The sequence below is a fragment of the Convolutriloba macropyga genome, chromosome 6, assembly GCF_964194025.1.
Source record: "Convolutriloba macropyga chromosome 6, txConMacr16.3, whole genome shotgun sequence".
NCBI classification, from domain to species: Eukaryota; Metazoa; Xenacoelomorpha; order Acoela; family Convolutidae; genus Convolutriloba; species Convolutriloba macropyga.
In genome coordinates this window covers 63,669,969-63,691,411 of record NC_134473.1, presented here as the reverse complement: position 1 = coordinate 63,691,411, position 21,443 = coordinate 63,669,969, and the positions used below count along the sequence as shown (strand labels likewise).

The following is a 21,443-nucleotide window of genomic DNA, read 5'->3' as shown; positions in this document are numbered from 1 at the left end:
TTATTTTCGAGACCAATTGGGAGTAGTATCATAGACCGGACCTATAAATCTTATAAGTTTCCTTCTTTTATTTTTCAATAGATAATGGTCGCTCAACCATCTTAATCCTAGAAGTTCTGTGCCAAAAAGCTGAACTCAAATTTTAGAGTTAAATAGAAAACTTTAGACTTGACAAGCGGTGATATTTTTGAAATATTGCACCCTGATTAAGTCATAAGCTATATTTTCCTGATAGAATAAAATAAAGGAGTAACTGAAATTTTAGAAGTTCCTAAATTCGCACCGAATGTTCTTTTATTTTGCAAAATTGGCGGAACCCCTTTTGCGAAAAGTAAGATACAAAGGATGTCACCTAATTTCGTTCATTGTATGTAACTAATTTTCGAGCCAATTTTACTAAGGCGGAAATTTTGGGGTATACCTCTGCATCGAATGCGCAGGCAACTCTGCGTCTCAACAGGTAAAGTTAAGGCCATAATGTATCCACCCGAGATTTAGGAATGGGAAAAGTTGTGTTTTTAAATTGAGCATAGAAAAACTCTATACTTTTAACCAATAAAAGATTTGCTTAATTGCCTTTTTATGTCAGTCCGTACTTATTTTTCAGCGTATATAAAGGTCACCCAATCCTTTGATAAAAAACTTTTAACAAAAACGGTTCGGTGAATTCAATTGTCATCAGAAAGCTTTAACAGCTATGGTCATTCAAAGTTTTTAAATTTTTTAAATTATTTTTTGCAAATAATTAATTGTGTCTCACATTGCATTAAATCTGAAAACATTGAGAATTCTTAAACTGTTCGTAATTCTTAAACTGTTTTTCGCTCTACTAAAATTTAACTGTTCTTGATTTATTTTCATTACAGGAATTTGAAACTTAGTTATTTAAATTTCTACGCTTTAGGCAGCCTCATTTTGAGTTCGCGAGTTTGTTGGATCTTATTTGAGCAGTCAAAATACTATAATAAATTTATTTTTATTTTTGAAAATTGCGTTCTGATTATAAAACATTCCAGTTCCAAAAGTTCATCTCTATTGAAGTCAATTATTTTCAACTCTATTTCTTATTCGCCGATTAACTCTCACAGCTGGCTCACAACAATTGCAAATGTCTACTTTTGGAAATTAAGAGCCTCTAATACCTTATTTTTGTGATATGGTGTTCACCCTTTTTCCTCAAAAGACTTTTTTAAAAGTCAAATAATAAAATTTGGTTCACAAATTAATGGGCTAAGATGTTTGTAGCAAAATACTAGTAACAATTTGGTGGGAAGAAATCAAAATCGTGTTGAAATGGATTATAAAATTTCCAGTGATTCCTTAGATGTCTGACGTTAGGAATATTTTGCAGTACATATACGCTTATGTTCTTATTAATAGTTAACAAACATGTTTAGGTGAATTCAATTTTTAATCAGAAGGCTTTGTCAGCTAAATTGATGGAAAGTTTGCAAATTTTTGCAAATAATTGTTTGGTTTTTATGTTGCGATAAAAACTTACTTACATAGCACTTCATTTGTAAGTAGATGCTTGTAATGGAAGAAAAAAGATAGAAAGTATTGATGTGTCATGTATGTGTCATTCCATTGATATGACTCATTCCAATGGGAGGCAGGATCTTTTCAGGAATTTAGTCCCCCAGTGTTTTTTATGACCCCCACTTAAAATTTTTATTTTGTTATATGACTTTTACGCCTGGGCCCGTAAAGCTATAGGCGCATTAGGCTGGGGGTATTGGTGCAGAGTAGATCCCGTTGTTACCAGTTGTTACCCCTCCACCCCCCCTCCCCCAAGTTTCAGCAAGGTACAGATAATCAATTTGTATTGTTGTTGTTGTGTTGTGTGGATTCGTCTTCGTGGGAGTATCAAGTTGATCACACTTGTGCGACACTGCCCTTCTTCAACTCAACTATCAATGTGACCTCCGTTACATTGAAAGACTGTGTCTACAGGAAAACAATGTTCCTAATCAACTCTACTTCTTACCCCATTAGTCAGTTTCCTATATAAACATATTACTTCACAATCATAAATGTAAGCCAATTGGGCTCCATTCTGTCTAATACCCGCCCCGTGTTTTTTTCTGAACCTTAATTACAAACTATCAAATTATGTGTTGTTATATATGTTATATAGCAGTTTAAAATGAAAAATATTAGGTGCGTCTGGGGGGGGGGGGGGGTTGGATTTGGATCCGTAAAAGCTATATGTCGAGCAGAATAGATCCAGTAATTTTTAAGCCAAACCTTTTTCGGCCAAAGCGATGTCGGTTTAAGTCTTTAAACCGACATCATGATCGTTTTGGTTCCAATAATTGGCAATTTCATAACTGAAAAATCACTCCCGAATGCCCTCTAAATACTGCTCATTTAAATTTGCCTTCGAGGTATGCTGATAAAAAAACCACTCCAAAACTGCCTATCAAATTCACAGAATTGCTTTTCAAAATTTACAAAATTGCTTATCGCACGCCGTACAAGTATATTGACCGTAAAAAAATTTCTATTTCTTAATTGAAAAAAAAACTGACGCAAAACAAAAACCTGACGCAAAAACAGCTTTGACATCCAATCTCTTGTCTCAATGAAGATTTTAAACATTGTTTTTAGGCAATTAAAAAAGTTATTATCTAAGTTGTAGTCGTGTATGTTCTTTTTGTCTAAAATTTTTGTCTGACTAGTTTCAAATTTTCAATTCAAAATTCTCTTTTACTTCTTGTTTGTTACCAATGAAAAGTGCTTCTTCCATCTCAATTTTCAGCAGGAAAAACTAAGGCAGGCACAGTTTCAAACTAAAGCTCACTTGTAAACCGAGCCAACAAAAATTGATTTTAGTTGTTCACTTTTAATCTGGCTAGTGAACCAACTGTGCTCCAGTAACTTTATATTGCTAAAACACTCACGTGCAAGAAGTTTCTATATACTTTGCCAGGAGTTGACTTCCATTTAATTTTCGTCTTTTCAAAAAGTGCTCGTTCCGTGTTTTAAGCAAGGTTATGTGACTATGCCGAAACCACTTCAAATTTCTGGCTCGACATATCGAACAACTACATTGTTCTTGATAAAGGGTCCTCGGTGACTTCCAGTAGAGTCCATAGCAGAGCAAACCTACACTTTCAAAGAGCAGCCTTCCTCCAAGTTTGAAGCAATCCACAATGAAATTGCCATTAATTATCTATGAATTAATGTGGTTTAATAGTGGTGGTTTGAAAAAGATATGATGAAAACTTCTCGTCTAATTTTAATCATGTATTAGGAAGATGAAAGTTATATAATAAAAAGCGATACTACAAATTGCGTTAATTTTAAAAAAAATGGTGCCAAAGAATCAACTGATAAGCTCCCCAGTAAAAGTTTGACAAGCCAAATCTACTCATTGAACTTCTTAGTCACATTTAGGCTCCACCCCCCCCCCCCCCGACTGAAGCAAGCTGCAATTGATTAGAGCTCCCACTAGTCGTTCGAGAGCAATTATTTCGACGTTTAGTCGGTTATGTTTATAAATTGCCTTTGCTGATCATTGTTAAACTAATAACAATCTAATCTTTACAATTATTATTCTAAGTTAAAATGTATAAAAATGGATCATACTAGTTCGCATAACATGCAGCAATGGTGCGAGAGACCTCTAGCAGTGCATAAATGCATTGCAAAAGACCATTGGAAAACTTTTCCTCATATTATTTCGGGCGCTAGTCTCCTTAAAGACTTTTGGTCGCGACTGGTGTCCTTAAAGACTCTTGGTTGCGAGCTGGTCTCCTTGAAGCACAAGGTGTGACATATGAGTCAGGTACTAACAACGCTCACATATCGCTCAAATGTAGAGATACAGGCGTGCAAATTTTGAGGAAAAATTCTTGCAATATTTTTTCGATATGCAAAGTTTTCCGAAACCGATGGATGATTAAATCGGAAAAAATGATAAAGTTTTGTGAAACTTAAGTAAATGTTAAAACTGTCTTTTTGGTAAGTTCCCGTTTTAAAATTGTTTGCCTGGTGATAAAAATTACAAACGGGACGACTGGCATTGATCAGGAGACGATCTAAATTCGACTGGCGTTAATGTGGCAACAAACGGGAGACGATCTAAGTTCTAGACAGGGTTCATCATTGTTAGGATGGGCCTAACCATGGTTGAATAATATCCTCAAACAGCATCTCACAGTTAACCATTACCTCTCAACATCAGTGATATTTCTCTTCTGCATCAGCTCAAAACATTCACGCAAGGATGAGAGCATTAAAGTAATATGCGTGATAATCCAAATTTTGGGGTGCCAATCCAATATTTTTTGGTTATACTGATCTAATTCGGTTGCGGAAATTCTGTATGAAGTCCCAAGGGCCACCTATGCATAACCATGGCACAAGTGTGGCGGCCAAACGAGCCAAGCGAAATAGATAACTACGAATAAAGATAGTATTTCGAATAATGCAGGCCGAGAAAAAGTTTTAATCCACAATGGTTTGTTTAATTAAATTAATGCACGCCTGCTTGAAAACTCGTCACTCCCCCCCCCCCCCCCCCTAATGGCTGCAGGCCTTAAATTTACCCGTGAAATTGAGAACCAATGTATTAGGAACTGAAAATAAATTGAGTTAATGAAAGCACATAACTTGGATCACAAAATTGAAGCCTCATCTGGCTAGTTATGTTGTAATTAATTGCTCTGAAACTAAATGTGTGGCATTATATTATTCCTGTTGATCTTTTTATGCTATTTTTTGCTTAAACAATTTTTTATCTGACCAATTTCACTTTTCGTCCTCAAAGACGGGATAAACAGGTAACGCCCAGCGGGCATTAAGTTCCCTTAGAGCCTTTCGGATCACTAATCTCCAAGTATGCGGTTCACAGAAGGTGAACAGACAAAACAGTCCCAGACAAAACAGTCCCGGACAAAACAGTCCCAAATAGCAAAATATTCCCAGACAAAACAGTCCCAGACAAAATAGTCCCAAGAAACCAGACAAAACAGTCCCAGACAAAATAGTCCCAAGGCCATTATTATAGCTCTCACACATATGATTTAACAAGCGGATAATTTAATCCCATGTTCGGTTGTGATAGTTTCATATCAAGTCCCACGGGCCGCTGAGGCATGGCCATGGCCATTAAGTATGTTAAAACATACGGGTAATAGCGACTGCTAATTTGTTGTCGGATTATTGAACGAACATTTCAAAGTACATTGGGTATAATGGCATTAGGTACATTTTATTTGGGACTATTTCGTCTGGGACTGTTTTGTCTGGTTTCTTGGGACTATTTTGTCTGGGACTGTTTTGTCTGGGAATATTTTGCAATTTGGGACTGTTTTGTCTGGGACTGTTTTGTCTGGGACTGTTTTGTCCGGACACGTCACAGAATCTGTTTTGGAGACCTAATTACATTTTTGGTGTGAAGGGCGGTGAGCATTAACATCACTTTGAGTGATAATCCCCCCCCCCCTCCCCTCACTTCATCCCCCCAACCCCAATTCCCCCAACCCAATCCCCACCACTGCACATTGTTCAGGCCGTAAGGGCCCTGTGCAGCCAAAGACCCACCTCTCACCTTCCCCCCCCCCCCCCCCCCCCCGCTACGCTCACCTCACGCCCCTTCAATTAAGCTAAAGCTAGTCTCACTAAACCGTGCCTAGCTACTTACGAAGCCAAACGCTCGCTGGTCGTTTGAGAGCAATTCAGCCGACGGTAGTCGGTTATGTAATTGTACCTTTTTATGTAACTGTTATGTAATTGTACTATTTAAGTGCACTGATTTTGATCGGCGAGTGCGGTAACCAAATAAGCAACACAAACTTTGCTTTGAAATTGCATTTGGGAGATATTACATTTGTATCTCGCGGAGCGAATTCTCAACTACAATTACACTTTAAGTTTGAGAATAAAATTGAACAAGGCGGCTCGTTAATGTGTGTTCGCACATGATGTTCCGACCCGAGCTCATCTACATTTTTGACTTAATTGTCAACCAAATGAAGAGATAACAAAAATAGATGTTTGAATTTTAAAAAAATGCTACATTTTAAGTTAATTAAACACACTAAATTCTGCCTCGATGAAATAGCAATCATAGGTTTCATTCATGTGACATCAAAAACTCATCACAATAAGTCGTATGGCACAGAAAAATACATCAAAACTACGAAATTTTTGAGAAAACCCATAGTATCAAAGTCAAAAAATTCTACAGCTTTCAACGGAAGGCATTTAATACGCTAAATTATGCCTAAATTATGTGACGACTAGGATGTTTGTCATTCAAAATTTATCAATAAGACATTACAACAAGTCATTAACTATGAAAACAACTACAAAAACAGGCAAAATCCAAAAATTCGGTAGAAAATTGAGAGAAGGAAGTGTCGAAGCTATTTAAACCATAAGCTTTTTTCTCTGAAAACTTTTTCAACGATCCATTGAACGTCTTCACTAAGCCAATGGGAGCTATCAATATTAGGATAATGTAATACGATTTCAAAAGGAACCAAAATTACTAAAAAAAATCCAAAAATTATAAAAATTATGAAATCTCGTGCACCGAAGTCAAAAAAACCAATAGTTAGAAGACAAAACCGCTATCTAGATAAATTGTTGCTGATATAAAAAAAACGGTTCTGTCATTACCGAGACTGACTTAAAATCCACGAAAATAAGCTTAAGATTGATTTATGTTCAAAAAAAAATAAAAAAAAAATATTTTTAAAGTCTTAACAGCCATTAAACTCAAAAGCTTTCATAGGAATTCAATGAATACGCTCAGCTATGCCACGATGTGAATAAAAGGATGTTTATGATGCCTAGGTAATCAAAAAGACATCACAATATGTCTGATGACTATGAAAAAAAACAACAAATACAGGCAAAAACCAAAATTTCTTTAGAAAAATGGGAGAAGAAAGTGTTGAAGCCATTTAAACCATATTTTTTTCTCAGAAAATTTTATCTATGATCCTTTTGACGTCTTCACTGAAGGAAGATGTAGCCATCAATATTAGGATGACGTGATAAGATTTCAAAATGAACCAATAAAATGAAATGTCCAAAAAATTTTTTAAAAAATTTGAAATCTTGTGGCATTGAAGACGTATAACCAATAGTTATTTGATCAAACCGCCAATGAGATTAACTTATGTTGCAGTGGTAAGAAGGAGTTCAATCCTGTTTTTACTGAGACGAACTTACAGTTCACAAAAATAAGTTTATGATTTACTAATTTTAAAGAACTTTCGAAAATTTATTTTCAAAGTCTTAACAGCCATTAGCTGTCCACTCACAGCACTAGATAGGTTCACTTAATGCTCATTAGCAAATCTATTGCACTTTTAGTCAACAAGTTTATGCCATAGGATTATAAAACTTTAGTAAAACGTCAAAAAATAAATCAAAATTTCATTTGAAAATACCAAATTTGAGATACGAGTCCAAAAAAAACATGAGCGATCCCTTCGAAACAAATTTTTTGTTCATTGGGCTTCATTTGATCGTGAAACAGGTTTGTCATTAACGGAACTTCGATATTAAAAGTGTCTAGTAGTCTCTAGGTGACTTGAAAAAACGAAAAGATTGCAAAATTTTCTAAAAAAAAAAGAGCTCCCAAACCTAATTCGAATTTTTTTTTTATATATTAAACTTCCCTCTAAGACTGAAACTAGTCTTTATTATCTCCTTTCGTCTATTAAAAACCTAAAATTGATTTACTTTTTGGTGTGAAATTTAGTTTTGAATTAAATTTTTCGTAGAAAAAACGTTAATTCGAACGAAAATTACGGTAAAAGTGAACAAAAGTGAACCAAATATCCAGTGTTCACATGAAACTTTAAACCTCGATACCTCCTCGGAAAAAAAACGAAATTAAAAAAATCTTTTTAATTTCGAATTCTACGCGGGACGAGCTTTTTAATGATACCAAGCACATTTCTCTACGATGAACATATCGGTCGGCCAAAATTCACGGAACAAAAAAAACCCATTTGAGTATATAGTTCCTCCCCCCTCAAGAGGGTCGGAACAAATATTGTAACATGATCAAGATATGAATTCACCGTGCGGGAGAATTAAGCCTAGACATTTATGTGAAACCGCTAAGCGAAATAGAAGAAAAAAATATGACATTCGGGAAAAGTGTGGTGAAATACCTTATATGAAAAGAAAAACATTTTACTAAAATTTACTGCAGAAATGAACATAAGGAACAATAACTTATCATTATGTATGACAGACTTGAAGTTAAAGATTTTTCCTGATCATGATTTGATTTCCTCACTTCTCTTTTCCATTTCTTTTTTCGAATAATGACTATTCGAATTGTTTGAAGAGCTAACATCAAGCATCATATTATTTAAAGACGAAAGGTAATTAAGGGAAGTCTTTTCCCTCTTCCATACCTAAACGACTAACCCCCCCCCCCCCCTCCACCCCAACCACCAACCCTACCTACACCATTCCCCGGCTGCACCCAACCCATGCATAAATTTTGTCTCATTTCCGGAAAACTTTGTCTGCGTTCTATAGTTTTAGTTGGCAATTAACATTTGGTTTTTGAAAATAGTTCGTTCTTTTTGTCGATACTTCTGATTTTTGTAATATATAGGTAAGGTGAGTTCAGAATCTGTGTTGATCGACACTGAGCGAATATGTTGAACGAATATTGGAATCGTTTCTGAGCTTTTACTGGTTATACTTTTACATATGATAAATTTTTGCTCGACTGTTTTCTTTTGGAACGTTCTTTCGTTCACTAAAATGATTTGATTTTTTGTTGAAAGAAGCGGCATATTTTTGTAAAGCTTGAAGACATTATGTCAATGAGCACACCCCATACCCACTTCTATTTGTACGATTTACTCAAGCTGCTAAGAGGCAGTTATTCATAGTTGTTAGGACAATTTTTGCCCCTCCCCCATTTTTACCTGCCTCCAGAACCACAGTTTTACTCCCCCTACTAGCTTTCATCCTCAGGCTCTGAAGCTAGCATCTCAGCTTCTCTACGCCTAATTTAGTTAAGACAAACCCAAACTCTTTCTTGTTCGAGAGCAATAACAGTTATGGTAAAAGTAAGTTATTGTTAAGGTAAAAAGAAGGATTTTTTAAGGTAAAGTTTAAGGTAGTGCCACTTTTACTTTAAAATTATTTTTACGTCGAATTTTAGATAAGTGTTCAAGTTAGGCAAAATTGCCTTAACGTTTCTGGTAAATTAATGTTATTTTTCAGGTGAATTTTGCTTAACTTTTTTTGTGCAGTCAGTTATACTATATTTTAATTTTTAGACAACACAAATGATGAATTCCAACGGGGAGTGTGTATGGAGAGCTGTGCCTCCGCCAATGTTGTTCCAGAAAACTTAACTGGGTACAGCCGATGCTACTCTCAATGTACTCGTCAGTTTCTGGCCAAATTCAATCAGTCTACAAAGGGTAATTATATCATATTTGCTTTTATAAGGTGTTAATACAAATTGACAACAGAGAATATAATTGAACTGATGTTGGAATAATTTTTTTAAAAATGAAAATAATGCTTTAAAAAAATTTAATCGAACTATTTATAACCTAATTGGTTGTACTGAATTCCGTTGGTTAAAAAAGTCAAGGCAAATTACTCCACGTCAATTTCTGTTCACTAATTTTTATTATTACCCTTACCCATTTTTATCCCTTTTCTTTATTGTTTGAGCTATGAAATTCAAAAAATATCAAAAACCGTGCCCAAGAGATTTGCTTGGTTTTTACTTTGCTTGGCTATAAAGCCTGATTATTTGCAAAAATTTAAATTGATGTAAGACGCCTCCGTGAAAATTTAACCAAAGGTGATAAACAAGAAAACTGAGTTTTTAAAAGAAGCTCAAGTAGCCGAAAATTTTTAGATTGTTAAGGAACTGTTAATTCTTTAAAACAGAAGGAGGAAATCAGACTTGTGAGTTAAGGGGTCTAAGCAGTAAAACGGCCTTCTACTGGATTGGAACCATCTTCTCTTGCTTGCAAGCCTAGTGTGCTGCTAATTACCTAAACTGGTCTGAATATCAAGAAGCTGGTTATCTCAATTAACCCAATCTCTTTTTCTTGCTACTCAAGGCGTTATCTCTCTAGCTAAGTTCACGTTTAGCAGGTAGAACGTGAACAAGCTATGTCAAACTGATTTTATGCACAATTTACTTTAGTTTGTTCTCCCTCTCTCTCTCTCTCTCTCTCAACCTCACAAAAGAAGGAAACAAATGCAAACTCAAAAAATGCAAAACTCTGTAGTGCCAAATAATGCAATGCCAGTTTTTCCGATTTTAGCCAGATTTTTGCGATTTTCTTTTCTATTAGCACAATAAAATCTCAATGACGCCGTCACAGTCACTTAACCTATACATTTTAATCTCAATTCTTTTCTTCTTTCATCTTGAGTTGCGAATATTTTATGCCCTCTCATAAAAAGATCCTTCGAAATTGCCTCAAACATTTATTGTTAGTTTAGGGCTTCAAATAGGCAGATACCGTTAGTTGCATCCATTAGTCAAATTACTCAAAAACGGGATAAACATGTAGCCCCTGGAGGACATTAAGTGGCCGAGCAGCTCTCTTAGAACCTTACTAGTTTTTAGGTCTATCGCATTACCGAAACTGTTTTGAGAAGACATTATCAGGGTGTGGACCGCGGTTTTTATTCTTCTGACCCCCCCCCCCCCGTCAACCTTCGTCCACCCTTCTCCAAGCTGGCAATTTGCACCACCCTCTCGTTCAGCTCCTGCGCTACCCTACCCCATCCTCCCATCGCCTGGCCCCTCACCCTGCACTCCGCTCACACCACCCACTGATGGTGCCGAAGCCAACCGGTTGCCGGTTTTTTTAAAGCAATTGGTTCGACGTTAGTTGTTTATGTTCAATATTTTTGATTCTAAAAGCCTCGAAACCACAGCGAGGCTATCATTTGTCTTAGCGGTTTTTCTTGGACTCAAATAGAAATACGGTTATTCTTCAGTTTCATTTTTGCTGAGTTGTATCACTGAAGATTGAGTGGTTCTTTTATGAAAGTTGGGCATTAACTTTTAGAGAACGTTTACTCAGTGTACTTAGCAACTTCTGAAAAGTTTTGATTCCATGACACTCCCTACCAAAACAAATACCCTCAACTACCCGCAAGCTATGCTCCTTCTCCATAGCCCATCCTTCACCTCTTTTCCGTGGCCGCCCTCCACGATTCCAAAGTTACCTACCCGTCCTCTAAACGATCCCCTTCCCCTCGGCACATAACCTTGCTGCCTTCTGTCTGCCCGAAACCCGCTGTCTCTCAAGCTTCACCCGCGTCAGCTTTGACAGCAACAACTTTACTGAACACACTAAACTTAACCAATAGCTTGTTATTAATTGCTCCAAGCGACCCACCACCAATAAGTTTTGCTCTGAACCGCAACAATATAAAGCCACATATTTCTGATTTTTCGTTGCACGAGTCTGCAATGCGTTTCCAGTATTATACAGGAACTCGCGATATTTGTCATTTATTGTAGCATTGTTTTTTTTAATTGCCCTCGAGAAGCAATTATTATAAAAAAGCGTGCCTTTTCAATGCAAATTTTTTGCTTGACCGTTTTTGCGTTTTCCTTCAGAGTAATCTTCGACGTCTTAAGTGACTTTTTTACGCACTTCTTTTTGATTTCGGACTATTGTTTAAACAAGTCTATTGTTAGCGAGACGATGACAAGGCCCTGATAGCCGAGTGTTTAATACCTCCGTCGAGGTGACGGAAGCGGACTCAGAAGTGTGGGTTCGAACCCGAGCTTAGTCTGCTGTTTTGCACACATGAAAAAAGCCCCCACCACTGTCATTCGAGAGAAATTTTTCCGACATTGTTTGGTTTATGTTTGCTTTTTGACTACGTACTCAGTGCTAAGTAATTTTAGACATGGGACAGTTTTGTAACGATTCATTTCATTTATTTACAGGGCTTACGTGAGAACAATTCTGATTCCTTGATGAATTGATTTGAGATTTTAAACTCAAACTGAAATGCATTGGGGTAACGCCAACTAAAATGATATGATGCTGTGTTGCTTGATTGAAATTATTTGTGGACCTTTATCAAAACAGAAATAGATTTGGACATCATAACTTTTTTGGTTGGGATCGTTTTGGTCTGTAGTTTTTTCTCTCCAAGTCTGTCAGCGATATATTTTCCTTTTTTTAATTTTCTCACTTTCAAATTCAAAATAGCTCTTTCAATTAAGCTAAAGCTAGCCTCACTAAACCGTACCTAGCTACTGACGAAGCCAACCGCTCCCCGGTCGTTTGAGAGCAATTCGCCTGACGTTAGTCGGTTTGAGTTTTCGAAAGTTCGCTTTTGTTACAACTTTATGGGATTTTATTTCAAGTTATTATTTCAAGTGTTGCCATTTCAGGAGTTTCGGCTACAACAGCAGACATCTACTCCAATCTAGACTATGTTGCTAAAAAGAACCATGTACGATCCATACATTCACACCAAATATGGTTATACCTACTCACTGGAACTGCAAATCAATTGATTACAATATTGTGCTTCTTTCAGAACCGACCGTCAGCTCAGCTATAAACTTATTTTGAGGCAACTTTTCCAAGACTTGTTGTTGAATTTGTGATGTAATGTTGACTTAGAATTACGATAATTCATAATAATATTAATCAAATGTGATTCCAAATTTTAAATTTTGTTGATTAATGGGGTTTTGGTGCGATATAAGTGCTTGGTTGGTAAGATAGCTTGAAAATTTGAAATAGTTCTATCTTCTGAATAATTGCTCTGAGGCTAGGACAGCAGATTGAAGGCAAAAAAGTGGGGCGGTAATTCAAAGATGATATTTAAAAATGGGTCCCGCGGGCAGATTAGACATGGTCAAATAAGCTAATCACATGCTTAAGAATGAGTAAAAAGTCTTCCCTTACCAAAGATTCAGTGACAATCAGTACGGATTCAGAACAATTTCAGCGAAGTTGTCAGTGTTAGTGCTGATTCAGAAGGATTTCAGAACCAACTGTGAAGTGATCTCTGAACTTCTGAATCAGAACAAAATTCCGAGAAAATTTTCAGTAGAAGATAATTCGGAATGATTCACTGAATTAGCTAGACTCTGACTCAGCACTGAATTTGTCTTAGAGTTAGTTACGGGTGAAGTTTTCAATTGGAATATATTAAACGGTTTCTGTTCACTTTTTATCAACAGTCCAAAGTTTTAAAAATCTATTACTTTCAATCCACTGGCCTTTCGATTTACTGTGCGGTCCCCAATTGCTCTCTCCGAAAAAAGTGATTCTACTAAATACTTGAGAGTTTTGCTCGAATTCTCATTGTCATACCAGAATGAAATGAAAACATATCATACTCAAAATAACGCACGGAAAGAAAACCTTGTGCAAAAAGTGAGAAGGTGATTGAGAAGTCAATTACTCTTAGTGCCCTCGTTAAAACTCACCATCACAAAACGGTGCAGGCCAAGAAGTTCTGCCAATTTTATGTACGATAACGGGTAAATAGCTTTGAGAAGTTAGAAAATTCCCCTTAACTTACATAATTTGGCTGCGAGAGAGTTGACTGACATTCTGTTATATCTTTTGTCACAGAATAAGTTAGGATTCGCGGTGCGAATGCGTTGTCTTACAAATTGAGTAGTATTTGCTAGTCGAATACACAATTACTTGTGTAGCGTGAATTATGTTTATTGGAAACGCGATGCGGATCCACTGCTAAGACTAACTTAGGATTATGAAGAGCAAAAGCAGAGCAACTTGAATTCAGATTGATTATTGAGATTATGATTGTTAGTAATAAATCGATATGAACAAAATATGAAATAATTTAGTAGACTATCGGGAATATTAGTATAGGTGAATAAATAGCAGTCATAACTTTTAGTTTATAAAACACATGATATAATTATATATATAGAGGGTAAATAATTTAGTACACATAGAGGTTTCGATATATAATTAGGTATCCATATGTATCACATTTCCCTCGTGACAAAAAAAAAATTTTAATGTATTTACAATTTTTTCTTAATATCTGCACAAAACATGAAATTGAATGAGACAACATCAATGAACTTAAGATGTAGAAGTACTACTGATGTTAAATAATGGTGTAAATGTCAAGCAAGTACGCGTCATAATTTAAGCGTGTGAAATGAATACATTGTATTGAATTATTTAAGTGCACAAACAGAAATGAGTGGATTCGCAAGGCGAATACTGAAAGAATTAAAAGCTAACAAATGAAGATGAATTGTAATGAATTCAAAGTAAAATTAACATTATTTGTGGATTAGCAGAGCGGAAACAAGACTAAATAAATGAATGGAGTTTAAAATAGTTTTACTAAGTTTTTGAATTTAAATTTCATTTTCAGCATCCCACACCGACATTTCTCGTTCTTGCTCATATTCGAAATATCGAACTCTGGGATCCGGTGGTGACACATGTCCCAATTGTAAGTCAGGTCTGGGGGGTGACGGGATTCGAGATTGTTCTGCCGTTGGTATGAGGGCTACCACTGAATCGGACTTCGTTGTTTGTTTCTTGTCTTTTTTAGTCTTGCGCTTCTTTGGCTGAGTAGAACTTGTGGAGGCGAGAGAGCTTGTAGGGGAGATGTCAGCATCTGTGAAGCCGTAAAATTGAGGCCGATTGCGCTTGCGGCCTTTTGTTTGGTCGTCCTGTGTTTGTGCGGGAGGTACTTGTGGTGTAGGTGTAGGTGGGGCCGGTACAATTGATATAAGAGGCTGGTTTTGAGTTGAGGCATCTTCTTGTATATCAGCTGTGGGAACAGTAAAGCGTCTTTTAACTGGTTTATTTGGTTTGCGGACTGTTAATGCTCGCGAGACATTTGAATTTACAGAGGATACTACTGATGTAGTATCACGTTGGCGATGTCTGATCTTGATTTCGCCCCTCTTTTGCTTCTTGAGATCATTACTGTGCTTCGCGATTTTGAACTCTGTAGTTTTTTCGTACGGGGCAGGGCGTCTTTGGGCGTATACCCACAAGTTGGTAGATCGTTCTGCTTTAGTCCCAAATTTTGCGAGGTCGCTATCTCGGACTTTCACTGGAGTTCTGCCGGGCTCGTTAATTATCGTCGTTGTTGGTGACGATTTGGTGACGAAGGAGCCAGGTTTCAGCACTTCGTACAAGCCCGCCAGTTGTCGTTTTGCTCTTTTCTTTTGCGGTAATTTGCGAGCCAGTTTGACGTTAAGGGACTGTTCGGTCCTGGGGATAGGGTCTGTGATTTGTGGGTGCGTTATAAAGCGGGACTCTTTAACGTCTGACTCTCGATAGCGTTGTCCTGCGTCTAGGGAGGCCTGGCACATCTTATTCTCTATCTCAGTGTCACTTCTGTTGGCACTTATCCATCCATTTTCGTCGAGCAAATCCTCCGGAGAAACTGTCTCAGCATCTAAATAGTCATTAACAATTTTTTCATAAGTTAGGTTTTTACTTGAGGGAAGTGTGCTAATATTCCGTAAGGGAGTATTTGCAGGGCGACCAAAATGAGCTTCAAAAGGTGTTATCTTTGTTGTTTTCTGTTTAGTTAATCGTATATCAGAGACTATTTGTTTTATTGCTTTAGCTGTAGAAAATGTATCTTTATTTTCGGCTTTCATGCAGGCTAAACGTCTTTTAATTGTTTGGATCATTCGCTCCACCAATCCAATAGCTCTATGATCACCAACCGGAGCGTCGAGAATGTCAATATTATTTTCGTTACAATAATTTGTGACTTGTTTATTTACAAGACAAGTTGCTTGATCTAAGCGTATCGTTCGCGGGATTCCATGAGTATATGCATAATCACGAAGAAATTTTACTACGTTTGCCCCATTAGCATTTTCGAATATTCTAACAGTTGGATATTTTGAATAACGGTCAATACATGTTAAGAAGTAAATATCTTTGTCTTTATCATTAATTATCGGACCCCCAAAATCAATTTGAATTTCTTCATTTGGTTCTTGACAAGCTTTGTGTGGATGCCATTTGGATTTTGGTATAATAGGTTTCAAATTCTTACCAATTTCCGTACACGGGGCGCAATCGGATGTTTTTGCTAAAATTTCCCTATGCATGTAGGGCCACCATGCATATTGGGAGAGAGATATCATCCCCCAACTACCCGGGTGCGTCATATGAATGGATTCAAGCACCGCCTCCTTGATTGAATTCGGGATGGCCACACGTTGGTCAACACACAGACACCCAGATTTTACATGTAGATCCTTCCAGAAGGAGTGGATGTATGCGCTCACTTCTTTACAGCGGGCTTCGTCATCCTGCATCACACAATCGCGGATCTCTTTCAGCACCGCGTCTTTGCTTGTTAGTACCGCTAGGAAGGATTTGGTGAATAGTTGGTTTAAGTTGTTTTCGAATACCTCTTCCCGTGAAAGTTCAATGTCATAGTCCTCTGGTGATGATGATGGTTGGGTGTTGCTGGGTCCGGCTCTAGTAGATGAAATGGGAGTGGATTGGGTGCGAAATGTCACTCTTGGGGTTTGTGGTGAAGTTGATTGGTTGCTTTGTGATGCCTCTTTTGCTGACATGTTGATATGGAGTACTTGTTGTGTGGAACTAGCTATCAAATTGCAATTAGAGTTTTGCGACGGGATTCGCGCTGCGGGTGTAGTATCAGATTGGAGCAGTTGATTTGCACGGCAATTAAAGTTAGAAATGAATTCAGAATTGTAATTGTTTACTTGTACTCGAGGAATGAATGAATTAATTGAGGCATTCGAATTATGCGCGCTAATTTTAGCAGGTTTGCAAGAGTGGACTCGCGTCGGATGTACTTGTTGCTTATAATTACTAGTTATGTGCCGCTTTTGGAAAGGAATTTTATTTGCGTTACAAAATAAAGATGTAATCGCGTCGCGAATACGGGAAATTGTTGCTACCATAAATTCCTCATCATATTGATTGACACTTTTAGCGTTCTGATTTGGTTGTCGCGAAATATAGTCAACTAAGCCCATTCGGGTACCAGGAATATGTTCAATATTAAAATCAAATGGTAACAAACGGTCAATCCATCGTGTTAATCTACTGTTGTAAGATTTATTAGAGCGGTGTATTTTTAAAACGGAAAGAAGTGCTTTATGATCGGTTAGAACTGTGAAGGTTTTCCCAAATAAATAATATTTAAAATTTTCAATGGCCCAAACCACCCCAAGTAATTCGAGTTCATTTACACTATAACGTTCTTCATTGCTATTAAGAAAACGAGATGCGAAAGCTATTGTTTTCCACCCGTCGCAGTTTAATTGTTCGAGTGCCGCGCCTAAACCTTGGCGAGATGCATCGCATTTGATGCGCGTTTCCAGTGTTGGATTAAAATGAGTATTTTCCGTAGCGTTTGCAATAACAGTTTTGATATGTTCAAAATGTGATTGGTGATTCTCATTCCAAATAAATTTTTCGTTTTTCTTTAATAAGGGTCGGAGAGGGTGACATATTTTGGCAAGATTAGGTATGAATTTGCTTAGGTGATGAACACTGCCTAGAAATGATCGTAATTGTTTCAATGTTTTTGGGGCTTTAATTTCCGCAATTGCCGCTGTTTTAGATTCAATAGGTTTGACACCACTTTGTGAAAATGTAAAACCAAGCCAATTTATTTGATGTTTTGCGAAGTGACATTTACTTAAGTTAATTCTAAGATTGTCTGCGTCAAGTTTTTGGAGACATTTATATACGTATTTGAGGTGCGATTCCTGAGTGCCTTTGCTGACTACGATTATGTCATCCAGAAAACAGTATGTGTTAGTCAGCCCAACCAATGTGTAATCCATTGCCTTTTGAAATTCGGCCGGCATATCTGTAAGGCCATAAAATCCCGTTTTAAAGCGATACGTACCCGTTGTTTCGCCGCAAATGATGTTAAAATTACAGTGACGTGCCGTGTCGGGATGTAACTTTAATTGACTATAGGCATATTTTAGATCGATTGTTGAAAAATATACGTTATCTCCCAGATTTGAATTATTAATATGTTGTGAAATTGAATCAATGAGACTATCTATGTTTGGCATTTGATACTTGTTTTTGTGGATTGCTTTGTTTAATATTTTCGAATCAAGAGCTAACTTTACAGATTTGTCCTTTTTGACCGTAATTACAATGGGAGAAATGAAGTTTTTATCCGAACATTCTTGTAATTTTTCAATGTGTCCTTGTTCAGAAAGTTTCTTTAGTTCTGCGGATACTTTGTCCAATAAATTTATAGGGACGCGTCGGCCTTTTTGATGTGATGGGGTGTAATGTTTGTGGAATTTTGAACGAACTGTATGTACTTTAGACTTACCAATTCTGGAGATTAAGTCGGGGTAATCAATAGCAATCTGTTTTTTGATTGGGCAATATTCTTGATCTACCTGATTGATTGTTACTGGATTATTTGATTGATGTATTGAAATTCCATGAGCTGGAAACAGATCTCTACCCAATAGAGAGCGATGTCCGTCCGCCACTACTTGAATTTCAATTGGATTCGCGTACCAATTGCTGCTTTGAATGGAAGTTTGGAGGATGCCCACCGTGTGAATAGGTTCATTTGAAAATGTTTTTAGTTGTTTAGGATTTGCTTCGCGTATCCATTTTGATTTTGGGTTGTACACACGCTGCCCGAATCCACCAAAACTTTTGTTGATGTATTGCCGATAGTTACAGGGAGGTTGGTTGCGTCCACCGAAGTTGTAGAATCCGATGAAGATATGACTGCTACACAGTTGTCTTCATCTGAAGAATAGTTTGACTCCAGATCCGGATCAAAGTTGGCCGAAATTTGATTGACATCTTCATTTTGATCGTCTTTTTCTACGTTATTGACTCGCGGTCTAGGTTTTGGGTACGAATTGGGATCTTTAGGTTTGCGACAAACCTTTGCGAAGTGGTTTTCAATACCGCAGTTATTACATCTTTTTCCCCGAGCGGGACATTTGTTGCGATGGTCGGAGGTCCAGTTAGATCCACAGAAATGACAAGTTGTAGGCTTTTTTCGTGCGGTAGTATTCATATTGGAGAATGGGGTAGCATTTGCGATACGTGTCCGTTGTACTTGATTAACCGTTGACTGTGGTTCAGTTTTGTTTGCGTTCATTTTCAATTGATTGAGTGTACCCATCTCAATATTAATTGCTATTGCCAATGCCTTTTCGGGGTCTACTGTTTCCTTAAGAAGTTCCTTCTGAATGTCTTCATTTTGCATATTCGCGATAAAGACATCCCGGATGATAGTGTCCCCTTTATCTCCTAGGTCACAGTTTTCCGAAAGTTCTTTGAGGTGTCCATAGAATTTCTCAATAGGCTCTCCCTTTTGTTGTTTTCTTGTGAGGAAGAGGTATCTATCGAAGGTTATGTTATGGATTCGAATGAAGGTTGTATTCAGAACGTCCCAAAGGTCCTTCGTTGAGATTGTTTCAAGGTTAATGGTTGAATTTTTTGAGTTGAATACACGGCGCCCCTCCATGCCTAAGCTCAAGTACATCAGAGAGGATGCTTTTCGATCGCATAACTTCCATGGTTTATCACCACAAAGTACGCCGATTGTCATGACACGTTGACATTGGTTTTTCCACGCTGTTTTTGCCTGCTCATTACGGGTACGTCGGTCTCGTTCTGATTGTGCCGTCGGGTTGTCCACTGCATCCTCATATGCTGGTTCAGGAGGCAGGAGCACATGTTCAGGAGGGTCTACCAAGAGGAGGTCCACTTCGATTCCTTCTCTAGCGAGGATTGCGAGCTTCAATTGTATTCTCCAAAACTCCCAGCGAATTGGGGGTTCTAGTGTCGCCTTTTCCCAAAAGGGTTGAATTCCAAGTGGGGATTTGCCGCTGTCCTTTGTCGCTGACTGCGCCATGTTATATCTTTTGTCACAGAATAAGTTAGGATTCGCGGTGCGAATGCGTTGTCTTACAAATTGAGTAGTATTTGCTAGTCGAATACACAATTACTTGTGTAGCGTGAATTATGTTTATTGGAAACGCGATGCGGATCCACTGCTAAGACTAACTTAGGATTATGAAGAGCAAAAGCAGAGCAACTTGAATTCAGATTGATTATTGAGATTATGATTGTTAGTAATAAATCGATATGAACAAAATATGAAATAATTTAGTAGACTATCGGGAATATTAGTATAGGTGAATAAATAGAAGTCATAACTTTTAGTTTATAAAACACATGATATAATTATATATATAGAGGGTAAATAATTTAGTACACATAGAGGTTTCGATATATATTTAGGTATCCATATGTATCACACATTCATACAGCGTATATGTTACACATTTTTAGCGCTTCTAAGCGTAGATCTTATAGATCTTACAGCAATGAAGCATTTCTAAGCGCAGACCTTACATACTCTTTGTGTTTTTACGAGTAGTTATTGCAATATTTCGAGGGACCTCTGTGTACCGATTGAAATCGGCACATTTTTTTCAAACTGGTCTCCTTTTATTAACAAACGAAAACAGTTGAGAAGCAAATTTTCTTCTAGAATTAACAGACCAAAAGTCATCGCTGGTTCAAACAATATGTTCAAACAAGATGTTCATATTAAATAATGATTTGAATATTTTTTGATCCAATTAAACTAACTGCTTTAGAGATTTTTTATCCGCATCTTAGCAGAAAAATCAAACAAAATTATTGAAATACCTATATTTTCTCTATCCAAGTCAGACCAAAAATTCTAGGTGATACAAATTTTATTTGCGATGAAAAATCATTCCGGAGGACACCGACACACAACTGCGCTCCAACAAAAAAAATGCACTTTCTGGTTCTGAGGCCGCTTGTAATTTGTAAGAGAAAACATTTTTAAAGAAACTCCAGCAGGTCAATGAGACTCGACAATTAGTTATGGAACCCATGAATCGGCTTAATTCAATCTTGAAGGCTGAGCAGCTATAAGCGATGCTTTTATGTAAGATCAACGATAAATTGAACGATATTCTTTTAGGGATCAACGCTGAGATTTGAACGTTAAAATTTTGCAAGAACAAATATAGCGCTAAATACTCTGAATAAAACCCTAAAAAATACGCTTAGAGAGCTAGAATTAGTTGAGAACTACGTTTTGAAACGCCAAATCTCTATTAACTCTTCGCGTAGAGGCGTTAAAAATAGGTAAGATCAGCCCTTAAAAACTGCAATGTTTTCTTTTAAAATTGTTTAGCATATAATTTACATGAAATTAAAGCATTCACCGCCAATCTGACATTTTGTGCCTTGCTTAGAGCTGGCTGACACCTCGGCTTGTGATATCAATTAGCTGATTCTAACAGAAAGATGTAGTAAGATTTTTGAGGACTGAATTGGCAACAACACATTGACAGCTTGTAAGCTTTCAGATCTTGCATCGTAAAAACATAGACAAAGTTTACAGAATGTATCTAGTCCAGTAGACGAAAATCTGCTCCTGGAGATGAACAG

General features: G+C 37.1%; 1 protein-coding gene across 1 annotated transcript; it reads left to right on the top strand.

The window, feature by feature from the left end:
• The first annotated feature begins 1,834 nt into the window (after positions 1-1,834).
• LOC142341126 (uncharacterized) lies at positions 1,835-12,678 on the top strand. The gene is made up of 3 exons (XM_075392017.1): positions 1,835-1,994; positions 9,273-9,419; positions 12,386-12,678. The coding sequence occupies exons 1-3, from the start codon at positions 1,961-1,963 to the stop codon at positions 12,556-12,558; spliced, it is 354 nt and encodes a 117-aa protein (XP_075248132.1). The 5' UTR covers positions 1,835-1,960; the 3' UTR covers positions 12,559-12,678.
• The last annotated feature ends 8,765 nt before the right edge of the window (positions 12,679-21,443 follow it).